Genomic DNA, 18,071 nt, shown 5'->3' with positions numbered 1-18,071 from the left:
AAGTGAGTGTTCTACTTGTAGTTTTTTGCCTGCCTTTCACCCAAAGGGTGAACCACTACAAAAACTACAAGGCGGCTGTCAACTGGTGTCCGGCCTCGTAAAGCTTCCCCCGCATACGGTGTCTAAAGGAAGCAGCGGCACAGACAAACTCAGTTATACTTTCCTAAGAGGTAAACACTTTCTTTTGCTAATTCTCTAAGATGACTAATTTGCTGACTGACTATTAGCTTATGCTCAGATAAACCGTTTGCATTGCTAATGAAAAAGATTACATTTTAATACTTTCAACGAGTCTAACCTTGAATTCTTGACGCCGGGGCTGAGCACGATCTCTGTGCTGCGGTTTACTGTGGGTAGCATTAGCAAGAGCGTTTTTATTAGCCTGTACGTTGCTAAGTACAGCACTAAGATATTTTTCACCAAGTTACAGTTCCTAATAAAGCCTGACTCGTTTGATATGTGTTTGTCTTTAATGGCTTCCCTCCAGACCATCCACATTCCTGATTACAGCAAGTTAAAGGCATTTTACCAAAACTGTATGACTGTATGAAGCGGGGGGGGGGGGGGGGGGATTTACAAAGCAAACACCCTGACCTCTGACCTTCTCTTTCAGTCAAGCAGGACAGCTTCACTTCACATTTGTTGCTGCATCCTGGTGCCAAAATGCCTCGCATTGAGAATGACATCAAGCTGGACTTCAAGGATGTGCTTCTTCGTCCAAAGCGAAGCACACTGAAGTCCCGGAGTGAGGTGGGTGTGCAGCACACCTGTCAAATGTCCCCTTTTCCCCCAGGAGTCTCCCTTATTTCACACCTGGTCTCCCTTTTTCTTATCCCTTAGTTTGCACGGCCCAAAGCTCATTATATGAATAACCACATCAGTATATTATTGTCAGGTTGTCCAGTTGCCAGATCTTGTATGAAACGTACGATTCTTACACAATCCACACATTATACAAACTTCAACCCATTTGTAACCTAAACTTGGCAACCTGCAGCCCAGTTGCACAGTTGGTATCTGTGGAGGTAGAAGACGCAGGAAGCTGCGTAGAAGCTGGTAGAAATGGGAGAAGAAGATGAAAAAAACAAAACAAAATGAACATCCCCCTCATAAGTCTCCTGGATTTTGGTACCCAAAAAACTGGTCTGGTATACAGGGGACAGTGGATTTTTTTTTTTTTTCACATTGCAACCCAACTGCTCTAATTACAGATGTTCCCATTTTGTGAAGTCTGAGTAATTTAGGAAATCATGAAGTTTACTTAGTGGAAACACAAATGGCTGTTTGGTGGTACTTGATTATCAGAAAACTCAAGCACTGATGCTTCCACATGTCTGCATCTACAAAACACAAGCTCCTGCTGGCCTGTGACTGTAGTAACACTTCATGAATCATGAAGAGAGTTTGAAATGCAAAAATAAACAGTTTCTTACTAAGTTGAACAACTCTGTGCTAAAGTCTTCTTGTCCTGTTTCAGGTGGACTTGATGAGGAGTTTCACCTTCAGAAACTCCAAGGGCAGCTACAGAGGAATCCCCATTATCGCTGCCAATATGGACACTGTGGGGACCTTTGAGATGGCCCTGGCTTTCCACCAGGTAGGCTGTGCAATGGGAAGTGTATAAATCACTCATTATTTCACAAAGCATTGCACACAGGGCTAAGACTTGATGTTGATGCCATACAGCATTTTGTTGTTCTTTTGAAATATCTGTTATTGTTTTGCAGAAATGATAAGTGACAAAAATAGGGTCTACCTAAATGTAACTGGACTTGTGAATCCTAATAATTGTTCTAGCACACAGCAGGCTGATAAATGAGGTCAGGCCCTAGATCCCTTACCTGGCTTGTCCAAAGAACAGATTAAAACAAGAGGTGATCAAGCTTTTCCAATCCTGGGTCCTAGATGCTAGAATTTAAGGATTAATAGCTTTATTGGTAACATCTTCCATCTGTACCTTCCTATTGCTAATAAATAACACAAGCTGCTATGTGTTTCCTGCGCAGTGAAGTTAACTAAACCTCCCCTAGTGGCCATTGTATGTAACTGCACCATCCAGAGCCCATAACCTGGATGTGATCTTTTAAGTTTCCTCTCCAATACTTAAATACATGGCTATGTGTCCTTCTTACAGTATCTCTTTGCCTTTCATTAATGTAATATCATTTGTCTCTTCCTCTAGTTCACTCTCTTCACTGCTATTCACAAACATTATACTGTGGATGACTGGGTGGAGTTTGCGGCAAAGCATCCAGAATGCCTGGAGGTATTAATTCCTACGACTTGAAAGCAATGTTTATTAACAATGGTATTTATTGTATTGTAACACAACACTTTCTCTTTTTCTTTCTCTCAGAGTGTAGCAGTCAGCACAGGGACTGGTGACGGGGACTTTGACAAGATTTCATCCATCCTGGCAGCGGTGCCACAGCTGCAGTATATATGTGTGGACGTGGCAAATGGCTACTCTGAGCACTTTGTCCACTTTGTCAGAGACGTCAGGGAGAAGTTCCCTTCACACACTATAATAGTCAGTAGATGTTACTTTATAGTCTTCAGACCATAACATGTTGTACTGAAACAGGCAGTGGATGCTCACTCGTTCACATCTCTCAGATTAATCATGAGGAAAACATGTTTCATGTTATTATTTTCATTTTCCTCAGGCAGGAAATGTGGTGACAGGAGAAATGGTCGAGGAGCTCATACTGGCTGGAGCTGACATCATCAAAGTAGGCATTGGACCAGGTGATTACAGGATAACACTTACTAACACTATTCATTGCAGGCAGTCTGTACAGGATATTACCACACAGTCATTCTCAAGCAACTTTGACGTTGCTTTTTTGTGTTTTGACCTCATGACTCATTTCATATAGTATTTTTAATTGGGAAATGCATTTCTACATTTATAGGCAGCCACTTTATACACTGTTTTAATTGCTGTTTTCAAATCCAGGACTCTGGACTGATAAGACTTACCCCTGTGTCTTCCTCTGCAGGCTCTGTATGCACCACCCGCAAGAAGACAGGAGTGGGTTACCCCCAGCTCAGTGCTGTGATTGAATGTGCAGATGCAGCCCATGGCTTGGGTGGCCACATCATCTCTGTAAGTGACTCCCATTTGTAATGAAATCAGTTATTGTTGTCATGTATTAATGTCAAAGAAGTAGTTTCTCATTCCCCTTGTCCTCTCTTTCACACAGGATGGGGGATGTACTTGTCCAGGAGATGTGTCAAAAGCTTTTGGTTAGTTTATGAGTTTTCAAAATGCTCTCCTATTGCAGCCACAATAAGATTTCTTTCTGTTAAAACATGCTTCTTAATATTTGTTTGGCTGTTGAAATGTGACTGCCAGGTGCTGGAGCGGACTTTGTGATGCTGGGCGGTATGCTGGCTGGCCACACAGAGAGTGGGGGTGAGATCATTGAGAAAAACGGCAAGAAGTACAAGCTGTTCTATGGAATGAGTTCTGACACTGCGATGAAGAAACACGCAGGAGGTGTGGCAGAGTACAGGTCGGATTCCCACTTATTTTGGTGTATTTAAATCTCAATATTGATCACTAAAGCCACAGTGTACAGCAATGACTGTGTGAACACAGTTCATTGTGTCTCTGCTGTTTCCTCTTGTGATAATCCCAGTTTGCGTTTGTGCTTTTGCTTCTCCAGAGCATCCGAGGGCAAGACAGTGGAAGTCCCATATAAAGGTCCGGTGGACGAGACAATACGAGACATCCTGGGCGGGGTCCGCTCCACCTGCACTTACGTTGGGGCAGCCAAGCTGAAGGAGCTGAGCCGCAGGACCACCTTCATCAGGGTCACCCAGCAGCTCAACACTGTGTTTGGCAACGACAGCTGAATGTCCAGCTCTGCCTGAAGGTTTAAGCTGCAACACTGCCGGTCTGACTCCCAGGTGCTGTTTCTGCATTGACCAAGCGAACAGACACTTTTATTAATACTTACAATAATATTGTATCTGTATTCTTTTTCTTCCAATATAAGTTAAGCTTTTATTGAAGTTGGTATTTTAGTATATACTCTGCTACACAGTAAGTTTTAAGCTCGAGCAGGAACTCCTCAGCTCTCTGTCTACTGTCTCTTAGTTATTTAACGTTTTTTACATGTATGCAAATCCATGACTGTTTATAAGGAGGATCTACAACATACTTCAAGACTTAATCACTCACGTTGAAAGCAAATGTCTTAAATTATTTAGAAAGCCAAGCTATCTCCTATGACTGATTAGGAAGCTGAACTGCTTTTATAAATTCAATCATTCCACCACTTATAGAGCTTTGCACTTTAATGATTTGGGATTTAAGTGTCTTAATATTGAGCTTCTGTTATTGTCTCATGGAAAAATTCTGAGAGTTTCCAGCATTGATTTGTTTGATAATTATAATATTTATAGTAAATAGGTGTATTATTAATTAGTTGAATTAGGAAAATTAATATATAGACCATGTATGCTGAATTTGAATACAGTACGAGAGCACCTGCAGTATAATGACTAGAAGGGTGGTTCTAGCTGCTGCTAGTCTTGACAAACGTTTGCTGATTTTATCGTGATGACTGTCAAATGAATTTCTGATTCATTGAACTCTTTAAATGAAGTGGTCATTCCTTGGAAGTTTTGCACCGTCAGTATTTAGGTGTGTTTTCACCTCTCTTAGTGTCAGTAGGTACTACATTTCAAACATTACATTTTTGTGTTGCTGTGAAATGTATTGTTTTCTGTTGGCAAAACAGAAAATGACAATGCAGTTCTTAATTTACACTTTCACATTTCAAGCAAGTCAATAAAAAAAACATTCCACATCTGTCAATTTCCTGACTTTTATTATTGAGAGTCTCAGTTACAGTGCACATACAATATGAAAGACAAATTTCCTTTCCAGGGTCAGTGCAACAAAAATGCTGTAAAACACAATATAATACACATTCACCACCAGCAGATGGCGACATTAGGTGGCAGAAAAAAGGAGCAACAGTACAGTTAGAAACAAAAACAAAATGAGCCTGTGTGTATAAGAAGGAACTGTCAAAGCAAAATAATCTGCAGTATGGTGCATCCATTTAAAGATATGGCACTGCCTGTACCTTATATTTATTTTTTATTTTGATTATTCAAAACATCAGTGGCTTCCTAATATTTGCACACCAAGATAAAGGCCTATGCATGATAGCAACACCCAGCAGTGAGATTTATATTCACCAAATGATAGCAAAGATGTTTTCACCAGTTGTTTGTAGTCATGCATTTCCTAGTTTTGTGTGATTACTAATAAGCATTATCGAAGTTCACAGACCATCTCTGTGACACTCCAGCCACCGATAATTTTTCCACAGGGACAACTAGCATTGGGAGGATACTGAGACCTACCAGTGCTGTATCCACTGATGCTCTTGTGGTAAGTCTTCCCACAGGAGCACGTCCAATGCTGCTGGAGCTCGTTATGAACATTTTCCTTTCCGAGTTGGACAAAGGGGACCAGGTTCCAGCTGTTGAGTCTCATCTTTATTGTGAGTATTTCTGCCCTCTGGTGTTGTCCGGGTCTCCTGAAGAAGGACAGTGAGGAAGAAGCAAAGTTCCAAAACACCTCCACCATTTCAGGTCGCACGGCCTTATCTCCACTTTTGCCCAGATCTGCGATTAATGTGGAAGAAACTTTGCATTGTTTCTCTGTTTTGATCATGTCAGCCTTCTGCAGCCCAAACCCCTCTGAACTGGTCGATGTGTCAGAATCATCTTCATACTCTGTTGTGAGAGAGACGAGCAGGTTGTCTTCACAGCGCAGGCCATACACAGGTCCATTCATCAGGTTCTTTGCAGACTGTTTGTCACATAAACCAATGGTCCAGTCAGACTCTCTGGAAAGGCCGACCAGCCATCTCTGAAAGTTAGGAACTGACTGGGTACTACGGAGCAGAAGAATGGCAGAGCAAACCCCCAGCGAGCTTTTGGAGAAAACTTTTCTGTTGTCTTTGGACAGTAATATGCCAGGGCCGAAAATCTGTGGCTCAAATACCAGATCTGAACTAGTAGCAAACAGCTCCTGGTGGTTTTCAGGATCAACCAGAGTCAACAAGGATCCCCAGAACTGCTCTGCTTGCTTCATCATCTTTGCTCCACTCTGTCTTATCTCCTGAACTAGTTTGTCACGATCGCTGCCAGGCTCCAGCCCCTTCCTCAGATCGACAGCCTTGGCCTTCTCCACATCCTGATGCACCTGGGAATACATCTGCAGGAACCTGAAGGTGTCAGTTTCGTCCTGTGCTGCTTGCATGCTCTTCTTGCTGGTTTTGATGGCCACCATACGAGTAGAGACTGAACTCTGGACACTTGTCAGGGAAAGGTCCCGCAGTTTGGTCACAGCCTCAATGAGACTCACACTACATTGACCCAGCTTCTCTCTTTCACTCTTCTCCCACTTCTCCAGACTCACATTCTCATCATCGGTTTTCCCCAGCAGGGCCTTCTGCTCAGTCTTGAGCTTCTCCATCAGCTCCGTGTGGGCCGTGGAGAAGGTCTTCATATTGTGTAGGCGGTGCTGGTCCTCAATAGCGCAGGAAACACACACGCAGGTCATGTCATCCAAGCAGTAGTACTCCAGAAGTTTGCCGTGTTGGGGGCATTTAGTGGTCCCACATAAAGCCATGGGTTCAGTCAGAGGGTGAGTCTGTAGTAACACAGGAGTGGTCAGGTGGGCCTGCAGGTGCTGGACACACATGGAGATCTCACATTTCATGCAAGTCTTCCGTGCTGGTTTCCTCTCCTCCTCTGCACACATGTCGCACAGAATAACTTCTGGATCTTTGATTATATTATCAGACATGTTTTCAAAAGCAGGACGTGCTGAGGATACAATGATATAATCAGATTTTGCAAAATGTAGCTGTTGCAGGTCTCTGAGTCTGGTCCGATTGCTCTGCCACAGCAGCACTGCACAGTAGTTTCTGTTTCCTGAGAAGTGCAGACAACAGTAGGTGGAGTTAGATGGACCTGGACCAGTCCGGTTATTAAGTCACACAGACTTAAGTTTCATTTTCCACAGAAAGTCATGGTAAAATATTAACCATGGGAGTGAGGATTTGCAAACACTTTGCATGTGAGAAAGACATTACTGGGGGAAAAAATTAGGCAAACAAATTGAAGTATAGTAGAAATCAGTCCTATGTATTTATTTTATTACAGACTAGCTTTAATCAGAAGCACATTCACCCAATGAAACAAAAGAAAAATGAAAATCAGAAATGATGTATATGAAAGGAAACCTGGTGTAGGAATCTCATAGCGTTGGTCTTTACTTTCTGATTTCCCAGCGTGATGAAATGGCCTTGAACTAAAATGAATTTGATTAATTACTATTAGGATTTCCTGTCTGAGATGTGGGATTTCAACAAACTGCATTCCTGTTTATCCACATCTGGATCTTGATCGTGTTACATCTGGATCTGGGCGTGACAGTGTTGCCAACTCAGCGACTTTGTCGCTATATTTAGCGAGTATTCAGACCCCTCTAGCGTCTCTTACTTTCCTTTTCTGAAATTGGCAAAAGCGTCCATCACAATTACATGCATGTGCCATGGACATTATGACGTCATTTGGCGACTTCTAGCGACTTTCAGGACAGCCAATAGCTGCTCTCCTTACTGACGAGCTGGCAACTGCAGACATGACGCATTAAGACGCCGCGTAGTTACATTTGATTGACCAGATCACGTGATTAAAAATTACTGTCACACTTACAAGAACATTTTGTCTGCTTTAAGGTAAGTTCAGTATTTCTGACTGTTTTAAATCAGTTGATAAATACTCAGCCACGATAACGAGTGACAATAATGATACACGTTGTCTTTTATTTAGCCAAGTTGGTTAGCTTTAGCTTTAGCTTAAGCTAGCTAGCTAGCTAGCTGTGAAATCAGCTAAGGTTTGTTATTTACTAGTAGTTTCCGGTCCATTATTACTTGGTGAGTTGTCTGTAAAGTCTGAAAGGTGACGGTTAGTTAACAATCAACACCTCCAGGATTATTATTTAAAGCATATTTACATCCTGTTTTGTTAAAGTAGTGATGGGTGACATGGATAAAATATTTTAGATATTTAGTTCATAGCTAAAATAAAACCCCTTAATTTCCAAATTCACCAAAAGGTATTAAATCCATATGTAGCATTACAAAATAATACAAGAAAACAATAATCATGCAAAGCCCAAAAGTGAACGAAAGGGACTCGTGATGTGTTTTTCTCAATGGGCCTTCCTCATAATCTATAAATGACATTTTTGGGATCAGCCCTTTAATAGTTGTCCTGCATTTGTAGGATCCATTGAATCACTGCACGATGCAGGTGGATGATGGAGGACTCCCTGAGCCCAGACAAAAAACACCAGACGCTCTTGAAGAAACCAACATCGCCCCGATGACATTCAGCCTGAACCACAACAGCTCAGTGTGTCTCCCCGTGGTCTCTGACAATAGGAGGCTTATATGGGTGCACTCAAACCAGATCGACCTCCAACTGGATGTTGCAGCGGATCTGGACAAGGCTTTCAGTGTCTTCCCGTACCTGACACAGAAACAGACAGCTGCACTGGCCCAGCGATGGTCCCTTCACCCAGACCAGGTGAAGGTGTGGTTCATGGTGCAGAGGCTCCGCTACGGCATCAGCTGGGACTGTGAAGACATCCAAGAGGTTCGGAGGAGGGTAAGGTCGAGTCAGGGAAAGGAGGAGCTGCATAACAGGATTGGGGAAGAGCTACAAGAAAGTAGAAGCCAGAAGCCCAAACAAAAAGAGTTTAAAGTGTCTGGTGGGAAGATGGGAGAAAAGGCTGGGGATGAGAGTGCAAATGAAGCAAGGATGGCAGAAAATGTGAGGGCTACTGAGTGTTCGGAGAGTATTATGAGGATGGAGCAACAAATGAAGAAAGTGATGGATAGAAAAATAGGTGTAGAAGTAGAAGAAGTAAGTAATACCCATAAAAAGCAAAAAATGACGACACTGACAGGGAAGATAGGAAAGAAGAAGATGAAGCAAATGCTCATGGATGAGGGAGTTGTGAAGAAACCAGAAATAGAATTAAAAAATTACGAAAGTGAGAGGGAGAGAGAAACATCCATCCAGTCTGAAACCCTTTCCACCACGAAGAAGAATGTAAACACAGACAAAATGTTACTGGCCATCCACCAGTTGCTTGCTGAAAAGAAAGCTGTCGAAAGTTCAGCCAGATTCACCCCACGTCAGGATTCTCATGTGGTAGATGCATGCACCCTTCCTGTTCAGACCCCCTACCATACGAAGACAGAGAGTCAGTTGGCGATGATGAAGGCGGCTTTCTCTCACTGCCAGTACCCAGATAGGAACGGCTACAACCAGCTGGCAGTGGTGACTGGTATCCCTCGCTACATGCTGGTTCAGTGGTTCAGTGACATGCGGTATTATATCAAGAAGGGAAAGCCGCGGTGGATGAATCATGAGCAGTACAGCCAGGCACTGGCCACCATCAAGTACCGGCAACGCCTCACCACAGTGGCAAAGGTAATCCCCACTCAGGGAGCCAGTGAGGAAATCCTGGAAGACGACGCTTGAAAGGAGTGAAGGAGTCAAGGCGCCTCCAGATGCCTATGCACCTAACTTCCCCCCCAAAGGGAACGATGACAACCCACCTCTTAAAGCAATTTTTATACAGCTTTGTTGTGCAGCAATGTTTTAATACAGATGTTTGTTAAAAGGTTGCCAGATTTTGTAGGTTTTCCTGTGCTTTAGCACAGTAATAGCTGAACTAAACATTGATTACTAAACATGCTTGTTAAATTGCATATACAGTATTTTCAAAAGGTATAATATAACAATGCAAATTTATCCCTCTGTGCTGTGCAGATGTTTTTATTGTTATTACAGTAAACACGTTTTTTACTTGTTTTTGACTTGCCTGGTAAATACTTACAATCAAAATATTCATAAACTACAAAATAATCATTTTAAGATTATCACTTAACATTTACAGATAGAGGTGGGTTTCTAACTCCCATCTCAAGGAGGCAGAACAATTAAATAATACAAAGGTTTCTCAAGAAGATGTTTAATGATAATAAGTTCAGGATACCTCTTTGAAGCTGACCAAACCCTATTAAGTCAACAAGAGAGCAGACCTACTCTCTGTTGTATATACATGGGATTGGCTATCAGTTCCAGCTGGTTGTGTACTCTGCCCTCTGCGGCTGCCAAAGCTCAGTTCCTTCAATAATGCGGCGGATCATGGAGGCGGAGGTGATAAGCAGGTGCCCAGCAGCGTGAAGGAGGGTGGAGGCTACCCGTAAGGCTTCTCTGTAAAAGCACAACAAAGATGAAGTGTGCTCAGTATGATTTTTTTAAGCCGCAGTTAATCTGATAATTACGCTTTAAATCGACTGAGTGCTGCACTAAATACCACAAAAATCTTGGTGGCTTCTCATCCTTGCAAATTTCCCATACAGTTTTTATTGGCATTTTTACTATAATAAATGATCTGAATACCTCTACCATTGTAGAGCAGATGTCTTTTTTAAAATAGAGTCTTTGTCTTTTTTATAATGAGCTCTCGGCTTACCTGAGGATTTTCTTGGGCCCCAGACACTGGAAGTCAGCACTCACAGAGTACAGGCCTTGAAATGTTGCCTTCACACTCAGAGAGCCAAACACATCCTTTGGGCTGATCCTGTAAAGGTCAAAGGTGACACGGGCTATATCTCGTCCTGTCCTCGCTTTGTTGTTGTCTTTAGACTTGGACACAACTGCACCCTGGGGGGGTCAGAGACGTCAGTCATGTATATTAAATATTTGTGATGCACTATCATGCAAGACAAAAAGCATGTCCCCAAACCTGTGTAAGGTATAATATGGAAATATCGGGCTGTGAAATGAATAAGGAATAATGAATCCTTTGTTCTAACGTACCAGCTGTGATTTCCACGTCTGCCCGGGCTCCAGGGCCATGAGCATAGTGTTGTTGGGCAGTGTGATGAGGAACTCATCAGAGTCTACCTCTGTACCATCCTCCTCACAAACCAGAGACAGAGACATTGCATTCAGGGATAGGAGCAACACCTGGCACACCTACAGGACAGATTCAAATCAGTGTCACAAACAAAAATCCTTTTGGGTTATTGTGCAATATGCAATAATCAATAATGAATAATGGGAAGGAGCTACAGGACAGGAGCTAAACACTATGTTAAGGTCTATTTAACCTACAGGTTACAGGTCTACAGGTCAGAAATAAATGTAAATTTCACTCTGTCCCTCAGCTCTGTAGACCTCTTATCTTTATGCAGGCGTGAGTGCAGCCTTGACTCATGACGTGACGTAATCATGTATTTAATCCCATCAGTGGGTTCAAGACAATTAACTTTTAATCCACTCACTGAAACACTATTATTTCACTTTTTATTACCCAGAGTTTTTAATACTAGTTTTATTTTAAATTTGTTGCTTTTTAAGTGGTTTTGTATTTTATTTAAATATTTTCTCTCCTCTTTCTTATTACAGATTTCCTGTAATCAGCTCTGCCCTGTTCAAGCCATGTATTTGATTTCTTTCTCTTGTTTTTGTTTTACAGTCACTCTCACCCTTTCTTTCAGCTCCTCCAGGGTCCCAGCTGTGATACCCTTCTTCTTCTCTCTGTTGTGACAACACACCCTGAAAGGCCTCTGTGGTGGGGACCACACTCTCTTGGTTACTGTTCTGAGGACGAACAACACAAGAAGTTAATTCAATTATTTGTGTTGGGCTCCACTTACCATTAAATAAATGTTTTGTCTGGGACCTCTGACCTCTTGTTTCTGAATTTTGAGGTCAAATAGGGAACCACTTCAAACCCTTTTTTCACACCTCACTGAAATTTTGACTATCCTGTCTCACCCAGTATAATAGGCCCACACATGAAAATGTCATAGTTGAACACATCTTGAAATTACATGTTGGATCACCAAGTTAAATACGCACTTGCAGCTGGACTTATTAGTTTGGTTGGTTGAACAAGCGAAGTGATCATGAAGAAAATCAGAACAATATATATATATATATACAACAGGCCATAACTAATCTTTGCTTACTTGATAAATGAAGATGTGGAATCCATTCTGCTCAGGGTCCCGTCACTCCTCACAGCCTTGCTTTCTCTCTGGTGTTTTCCTCTGACAAAATGTAATATCGTCACTTGTGTTTGACCCAGCAGCTGGACTTTGCTCTGAACCTGGTGATAATTCGCATACTGGACAGCACAGGGCAAAGTTCATCTGGCATTTGCTGTCTATCAATATTTTATGACAACAAACTCAACAATTGATTTAATGTTAATTTGGGATTCAGGATATACTGAGGACATTTTGCCTTCTATACAGTGAACAATCAGTTATTATTGGAACAAATTATTACATGTACTGATAATGAGAATAATTGCTGCCTTATAGTGCTTATAGTGCACATGAAAATGTCAGTAATTTGATAAAATACAACTTTATAAAATAGCAACAATAACAAAATTGCTCAGAATAACCTAAAACCTATGCAGCTGCCTTCATAGATACAGATGACATAATATAATAATAATATACATAATGTTTAACAACTTTATGGAGTATTTTACGTCTCTTAAGCTATTTTGATACAATTTTAAGAATGTAAAGTCAAAGTCTTGTGCCTTCGGCTATATTTTTATTATTATTATTATGTCATTTTATGTTTATCTTTTTATTTATTTGTTTTTTTCTTGGCCTTTTATTTTAGCATTTATATATTTATATATTTATATGTTCTGTATGTGTTCTGGTGTTCTTTACAAAATGTCACCTCATTTCTAATAATTATTTTTTATTTTTTGTATTATTTCTTTTTAGTATAAAAACCAGAACCAGCAAAACAGATGCAAACTGTGACGGGTGACGTCATAGCCTGGACGCAAGATTAGGTGCGCTTGTTTTAATCACATCACAGCGCGAGCGTGGACGGAGTTCCTCGTTTTTTTCGTCTCTTTACTATAGCGAAGCACCGCCAATCCGGCACAACCGAAGTGAAGATGCGAGCGCTCAGTGTTATCCCGGTGAAGGCGGGAGATGAGAAGCAGAAGTTGAGTTGTGTTGTTGTCTTTAGCAGCGTAAAACAACACCAGCAGCCACAAGCAGACGTTAGTAAACGTCATTTCAGCAACATTTCCTAAAACACGTCGTTTGGATGAACCGTTTGTTCAGGGACGAAGCTGGACTCTGAGTTGCTAAGCTAGCAGACCCACTGGGATGGCCGCAAGGAAACCTCTGGAAAACGGTAACGTTACGTTTTATCTAATAGCGGGGGTTAGTTCACACCGGGACCCGAGGGTTCTGGTTTCAAACATCCTTTCTTCGCACATTGTGGTGAATATGTATAAGTTCTGATTAGTCCGTACGATCGCGCTCATGTGCCGCCTCTTCACGCAGACGCCACCCTCCCTTTCGCGGCGCTTCAGCTGCTGGCACCGCCTGTGCGGTTGGTGTCTGCGGCTCTCTGGAAAGTGCTGAAGCAGAGGGATGTGATGCAGTACGGGCTTGTGGAGGAATTTGTGACCTCAGCCTGTGAGACCGTCCCAGGCCTGCTCAACAGCGGACACCACGCCATGCTGGCACTGGGACTGACAGCCCGGGTGAGTCTTATCACAATCATGATGAGTGTTACTGTCCCTTCTGATAAATGCATTTTTAGTATCATCAGTCTGGCTTCTTGTGTGTACATACTCTACCCTCCTTTCAGTTCATCATGGAGCTGTGTCGTACACAGGCTGATGCTAAAGTGATTGAGCTTCATCTCAAAAGGTTCGGTGCCACCCATTCATCCTTCTCTGCTTCGACTGTGGTAAATGAAATCTAACGCTTACAATCTCACATTTTTGTCACTGCGAACAATTTTTGTTAGGAGTTTATCATCTTCCTAAACTTTCATAATAACAAAGACTGGATACTATAACTGCTCCACACCACGGTTAACATCAGTGAAGCTGGTGAAGCTGAGTGTGGTCTGAAAGATCTTTCTCCTTGTTTTTAATGTTCAAGTAAGTGGTTTGAGATCTGGTGTGTTGCGAAGTTTAATTTCCGCTGTTTTGTCTCCTAGAGGGAGGATGAAGAAATGTTAAGAAAGGTTGAAAATTTCCCTGCTTTCGTGCGCACACTACTAACAAATCCAGCAGAGAGAAAGCAGTACTTCAAGGTGAGGCCCCTCTATTCCAGAGTCACACAAGAGCAGCAGCAACAGGTAATAAAACGTAACGCCTAACCATTCTCTCTTCTGACAGGTGGGGTTTCATAAGGATTACGACGCAGTGTTTGACCAGGAGCTGGAGAAGCTGCTGTGGGAGTTTTTGATTCGACTAGACCAGTTTCTCCCAGTTCCCAACTTAGCTCAGGTATTGAGTCCATCTGAGAAGAGATTTCTTTGCTTTGTCACAAATTACAGCTTTTTTTTACACCACTGTAAAACACCAACACTTAACTCCTGAGCTTTGGAAACATGAGTTTCAAAGCCATGGTTATTGTGTTAGTAATATAGCTAGTAATGATATTTTGTCAGGCTTATAGGCAGAAAATGTGATTCAAATTGAATTTTGCTTTTATGGAAACGGTTCATCTCCATGAATTTGCCTTCAGACTGTGTCGTGGCTCAGCAATGCCCCTGCTGTCCTGGAGGAGTGTGCGCATGCAGCCACCCAACCCCAGCTTCTGAAGATTCTGCTTCAGCACCAAACCTCTCTTGGTCATCTTGAGCCAGCAGGTAGAATGAAAAAGAAAAACATGTTAGCTTCTTGCTAGGATGAGTGTAAGAGTGAGATGTAGGTTCCTAATATTTTTTTAAAACTTTTTGCAGCATCTCTCCCTTCAAACATGGGAGACTCCCTCCTGGATTCGCTTTCTCTGCCATTGTCTGGAAGAGTACCTTCAAACTGCCCAACCGGATCCAGAACATCTGATGTGGGGCACCCCAGTAGCACCCGGTCGAGAGACCAAACACCATTTATTACACCTGTCATTGGAGGAATAGCTAATGAACAAGTACCAGTTATGATTTCTGCCAGCAAAACAAAACTGCTAGGTGGTAAGGTGGCTAACAAGCACTTGGATCCAGTAAAGAACTTGAAATTCACAGGAGTTAAACAGAGACAGAAAGCCACAGACGCTGACATCAAGGAGTTTGAAGAACTGCTGGAGGAAGAGAAGAAGACCTACGAACGAAGCAGAATGAAACGCAAGCAGCCAGACAAGAGAGAAAGTGAATCTGATGAGGAGGAACAAGATGTGTTGGACGTGAGCAGATCTAAGAAAGAGAGAGTGAGCAGGCTCAGGCTGGACGGAACAAATGAGAGCAAAGAGGACGCAGCAAAAACTGTAAGAAATGAAGAGTGTAAGAGAGCAGTCCTCATGAAACATGTGGCCCAGCTGGGCTTCAAAAGGCTCCACCTGCCTGAAGATCCAACCCTCTACTCTATTAGTGAGTCTTGTCTCAGCTGCCAACCAAGAGTTGTGATTGAAAAACTGACAGTAACTTCTGCTGGTGCTAACGGGACTGGTGGAGGTGGAAAATCTTTACATAAGGAACAACGTCTTCAGAGGAAGAAGTCACCAGTCAAAACGATAACACACAGAAGCACAAGTAACCAAAGCCACAAGCCTGACTCCGATTTTCCTAATTTCACTGATAAAGAGTAAGAGACATGATGCAGAGAGAGTGTTAACATTATGACAAAAACATTATGAAAACATTATTCCTGCAAAAAGTTTCATTAAATGTTCTGGGTTTTGTTCACAAACTTTTCTTCATCTCTGCCTGGGAAATAATATAATAATGTGTTTTTGTTTCCAAACATATCAGTGATCTAGATTTCTGATTTCGCTAAACAGGAAGTGTGTCAGCTGTACGACACATATTGTTGTAGAGACTCAATAAATAAGAGTTCAGTCATTTGTGGACATTTGTTTACCTGCTACTGAAGCTGACTTAAAGGTTTAACTATGTTGTTTCTACTTGGCAGAAACCATTGTGTATTACAGAGCATAAGCAGCACTTCCTCTCCACGACTGAGTAACACAGGTGATTGAACTCATTAAGTAAACAAGTGGTTTAAGAAGAAAAGCAAAAATAAAATCAGCTTCATAGGATTTAGCTTAACTGTGTTTACTTTCATGTTCAGAGTCAGTGACCTTTCCAGGTCACAGCGAAGACTATGTACCTGATTCTGAGGATGAGGCGATAAAGAACTTCAAAGGCAGGGTATGTATCTTTCAACATGTGACACAACAAGGTCTCCATGTGTGTATTTTAAGGGAGCATGCCTTATATGGGTTGTCTTTTAAATGCTTGTTTTATTAAAAAAAAGTGAATGTGAACTTTCTTTTGAAAATATTAGGCTTTTTTTGTACATTGATATAATAAAAGTTATTTTTATTCCATTTTAGTGTACCAATTTCAAACATGTCGAAGCAAAGGGACTCCAAGCACTTGACATAATAAAAAAGTCTTACAATATATAATTTTCCTACAGTGACCACAGTGGTGCTGATATTTTATCTGAAAGTATCTTAGTTTGGCTTAATGATTGTACCAACTCTGCAGTGTTTTCTAACCGACTCTGTCTCCCTCAGCTGTTTATGAAGCGCTACTACAAGACCAAACACGGCACATACGTCCCCACTCTGAGGGAGTTCTGGAAACCCAGGATGGTGCGGCGGGACCTTTTGTCTGTTGGCAGGAAACACAGATGATACGATTGAGTTTTACTGCCAGGTTTGGTAAATGAAACAGGACTGTGGTTTTCTCCACCAACTACGGTGGCTGAAAAGCTGAAGGACACATTTATCAGTTATTAGTTCTATTTCTCTTCATTTATGATTGAAATGAATGAATGAGATTGATGTAAGTTGAATATGTGGTTTGTCATCATGGAAAACAAACCCTGAAGTGATACTGATGCTCATTATGGGCAATGTAAGTTGTTATAGTTTGGAAAGACTAGCAAATACATGGATCATAAGTACTTTTTATATATAACCTACACCTGTAATATTTATTATGCTACATTAATAAAGGTTTTTCATGTTGCAGCCATTTTGAATGACTTTCTATATTATTTTGTATTTTATTCATCCAGTTAATGTGTCATGGGATCACACAGTCACAGCTAATAGAGAGGAATCATTCCTGGTCTGTGCTGTGTTACTGAGGACTTCAGCAGTTTGTGCACATTTTCTGATCTTTATTATGAAAATCATCAAGAGGAGTACAGGAGCCTGATAAAAACCTTAACTGGTGAGTCACAAAACAGCCTCCTAATGAACACCTCTAAAAAGAAGGGTTAGTGGATTTCTCCTGAACATCAGATATGAGTCAATACAAAATGTAGAAACAGGTTTCTATCTAGAAGTATCTGAGTGTTATGATAGATGCTACCACATCCTACGCTCCTGCAACAAGTTGATGAGTCTATCAGTTTATGTTGCAATCCCTGTTTCTTGCCTTGTCTTTTATTGTGAAGGGTTTCCTCATCTTGCCTCGTCTCTTAATTTAGTTTACTTTTGTTAATCAGTGTGATTATTTTCAGCTGTGTCTCATTTGTTCACCTAGTTTTTGTATTTAAGTGTTTCCCTTGTGTTCATCTTGGTCCATTGTTGTCTGGTTCGGTTCTCTGATCTTCTGTTGAGGGAATCACCTTGGCTTTGTCTTCTTGCCTGTTCTTGTTCCTGATTGTGTTCTTTCCCCATGTAACCCACTCGCTCCTTGCCTCATGTCTGTGTGTTAGTTGCATTTGGGTCCTCACCCTTGGTTGGAACCGAGACAGTTCTTCTCAGAGTTTGGCATGATTGCTCCCTGGACACAAATATGTAGACAAAGAGACTTTATTAAAAACAGAGGCTTAGTTTCATGACCATGAATAACCGTCCAGTGGCGACAAGAACAAGATGATTCACAGGAGACACTCTGAAAGAGAATAAACACTACGAATGCTGAAGTTCTGGAGATACAAAGGGAGCAGCAACACCACGAGGAAACACCACTGCTGAGGTTAAAGACAA

The 18,071-nt window shown here is 41.6% G+C and overlaps 5 protein-coding genes across 5 annotated transcripts; 3 read left to right on the top strand and 2 right to left on the bottom strand.

Moving 5' to 3' along the window:
• Positions 1-116: 116 nt before the first annotated feature.
• Positions 117-4,823, top strand: gmpr2 (guanosine monophosphate reductase 2). Its single transcript, XM_026332862.2, has 10 exons — positions 117-170; positions 614-750; positions 1,478-1,597; positions 2,183-2,266; positions 2,357-2,530; positions 2,667-2,748; positions 3,003-3,109; positions 3,207-3,249; positions 3,359-3,518; positions 3,672-4,823. Exons 2-10 carry the CDS (start codon positions 664-666, stop codon positions 3,859-3,861), a joined length of 1,047 nt encoding a protein of 348 aa, XP_026188647.1. The 5' UTR covers positions 117-170; positions 614-663; the 3' UTR covers positions 3,862-4,823.
• LOC113145775 (tripartite motif-containing protein 16) lies at positions 4,823-6,956 on the bottom strand. The gene has a single exon (XM_026332849.1). It carries the CDS (start codon positions 6,836-6,838, stop codon positions 5,294-5,296), a length of 1,545 nt encoding a protein of 514 aa, XP_026188634.1. The 5' UTR covers positions 6,839-6,956; the 3' UTR covers positions 4,823-5,293.
• A 685-nt stretch (positions 6,957-7,641) lies between these two features.
• LOC113122177 (uncharacterized) lies at positions 7,642-9,660 on the top strand. The gene is made up of 2 exons (XM_026293287.1): positions 7,642-7,775; positions 8,326-9,660. Exon 2 carries the CDS (start codon positions 8,347-8,349, stop codon positions 9,589-9,591), a length of 1,245 nt encoding a protein of 414 aa, XP_026149072.1. The 5' UTR covers positions 7,642-7,775; positions 8,326-8,346; the 3' UTR covers positions 9,592-9,660.
• An 8-nt stretch (positions 9,661-9,668) lies between these two features.
• On the bottom strand, positions 9,669-12,217 carry cideb (cell death inducing DFFA like effector b). Its single transcript, XM_026293303.2, has 5 exons — positions 12,096-12,217; positions 11,610-11,724; positions 10,939-11,097; positions 10,592-10,782; positions 9,669-10,329 (listed from the first exon to the last, which is right to left on the bottom strand). The coding sequence occupies exons 1-5, from the start codon at positions 12,119-12,121 to the stop codon at positions 10,188-10,190; spliced, it is 633 nt and encodes a 210-aa protein (XP_026149088.1). The 5' UTR covers positions 12,122-12,217; the 3' UTR covers positions 9,669-10,187.
• Positions 12,218-13,063: 846 nt separating this feature from the next.
• On the top strand, positions 13,064-17,109 carry tinf2 (TERF1 (TRF1)-interacting nuclear factor 2). The gene is made up of 10 exons (XM_026292209.2): positions 13,064-13,302; positions 13,455-13,657; positions 13,765-13,866; positions 14,122-14,217; positions 14,303-14,413; positions 14,655-14,778; positions 14,872-15,706; positions 16,034-16,092; positions 16,193-16,272; positions 16,644-17,109. Exons 1-10 carry the CDS (start codon positions 13,275-13,277, stop codon positions 16,761-16,763), a joined length of 1,758 nt encoding a protein of 585 aa, XP_026147994.1. The 5' UTR covers positions 13,064-13,274; the 3' UTR covers positions 16,764-17,109.
• The last annotated feature ends 962 nt before the right edge of the window (positions 17,110-18,071 follow it).

This window comes from Mastacembelus armatus, chromosome 18 (genome assembly GCF_900324485.2).
Source record: "Mastacembelus armatus chromosome 18, fMasArm1.2, whole genome shotgun sequence".
Lineage (NCBI taxonomy): Eukaryota > Metazoa > Chordata > Actinopteri > Synbranchiformes > Mastacembelidae > Mastacembelus > Mastacembelus armatus.
The sequence above is the reverse complement of the archived record's forward strand: the minus strand, read 5'-3'. Positions and strand labels throughout refer to the sequence as shown.

What these genes read in the sequence shown, in the direction of transcription:
- tinf2 (XM_026292209.2), top strand. Translation starts at nt 13,275, where the DNA reads ATGGCCGCAAGGAAACCTCTGGAAAACG. An exon ending in AAGGAAACCTCTGGAAAACG is followed by an intron (nt 13,303 to 13,454) that starts GTAACGTTACGT and finishes CTCTTCACGCAG; the next exon opens with ACGCCACCCTCCCTTTCGCG. An exon ending in TAAAGAACTTCAAAGGCAGG is followed by an intron (nt 16,273 to 16,643) that starts GTATGTATCTTT and finishes TGTCTCCCTCAG; the next exon opens with CTGTTTATGAAGCGCTACTA.
- gmpr2 (XM_026332862.2), top strand. Translation starts at nt 664, where the DNA reads ATGCCTCGCATTGAGAATGACATCAAGCTGGACTTCAAGGATGTGCTT. An exon ending in CAAAGTAGGCATTGGACCAG is followed by an intron (nt 2,749 to 3,002) that starts GTGATTACAGGA and finishes CTTCCTCTGCAG; the next exon opens with GCTCTGTATGCACCACCCGC. An exon ending in TGGGTGGCCACATCATCTCT is followed by an intron (nt 3,110 to 3,206) that starts GTAAGTGACTCC and finishes TCTTTCACACAG; the next exon opens with GATGGGGGATGTACTTGTCC.
- LOC113122177 (XM_026293287.1), top strand. Translation starts at nt 8,347, where the DNA reads ATGCAGGTGGATGATGGAGGACTCCCTGAGCCCAGACAAAAAACACCA.
- LOC113145775 (XM_026332849.1), bottom strand. Translation starts at nt 6,838, where the DNA reads ATGTCTGATAATATAATCAAAGATCCAGAAGTTATTCTGTGCGACATG.
- cideb (XM_026293303.2), bottom strand. Translation starts at nt 12,121, where the DNA reads ATGGATTCCACATCTTCATTTATCAA. An exon ending in AGACGTGGAAATCACAGCTG is followed by an intron (nt 10,783 to 10,938) that starts GTACGTTAGAAC and finishes TGACCCCCCCAG; the next exon opens with GGTGCAGTTGTGTCCAAGTC. An exon ending in GGGCCCAAGAAAATCCTCAG is followed by an intron (nt 10,330 to 10,591) that starts GTAAGCCGAGAG and finishes GTGCTTTTACAG; the next exon opens with AGAAGCCTTACGGGTAGCCT.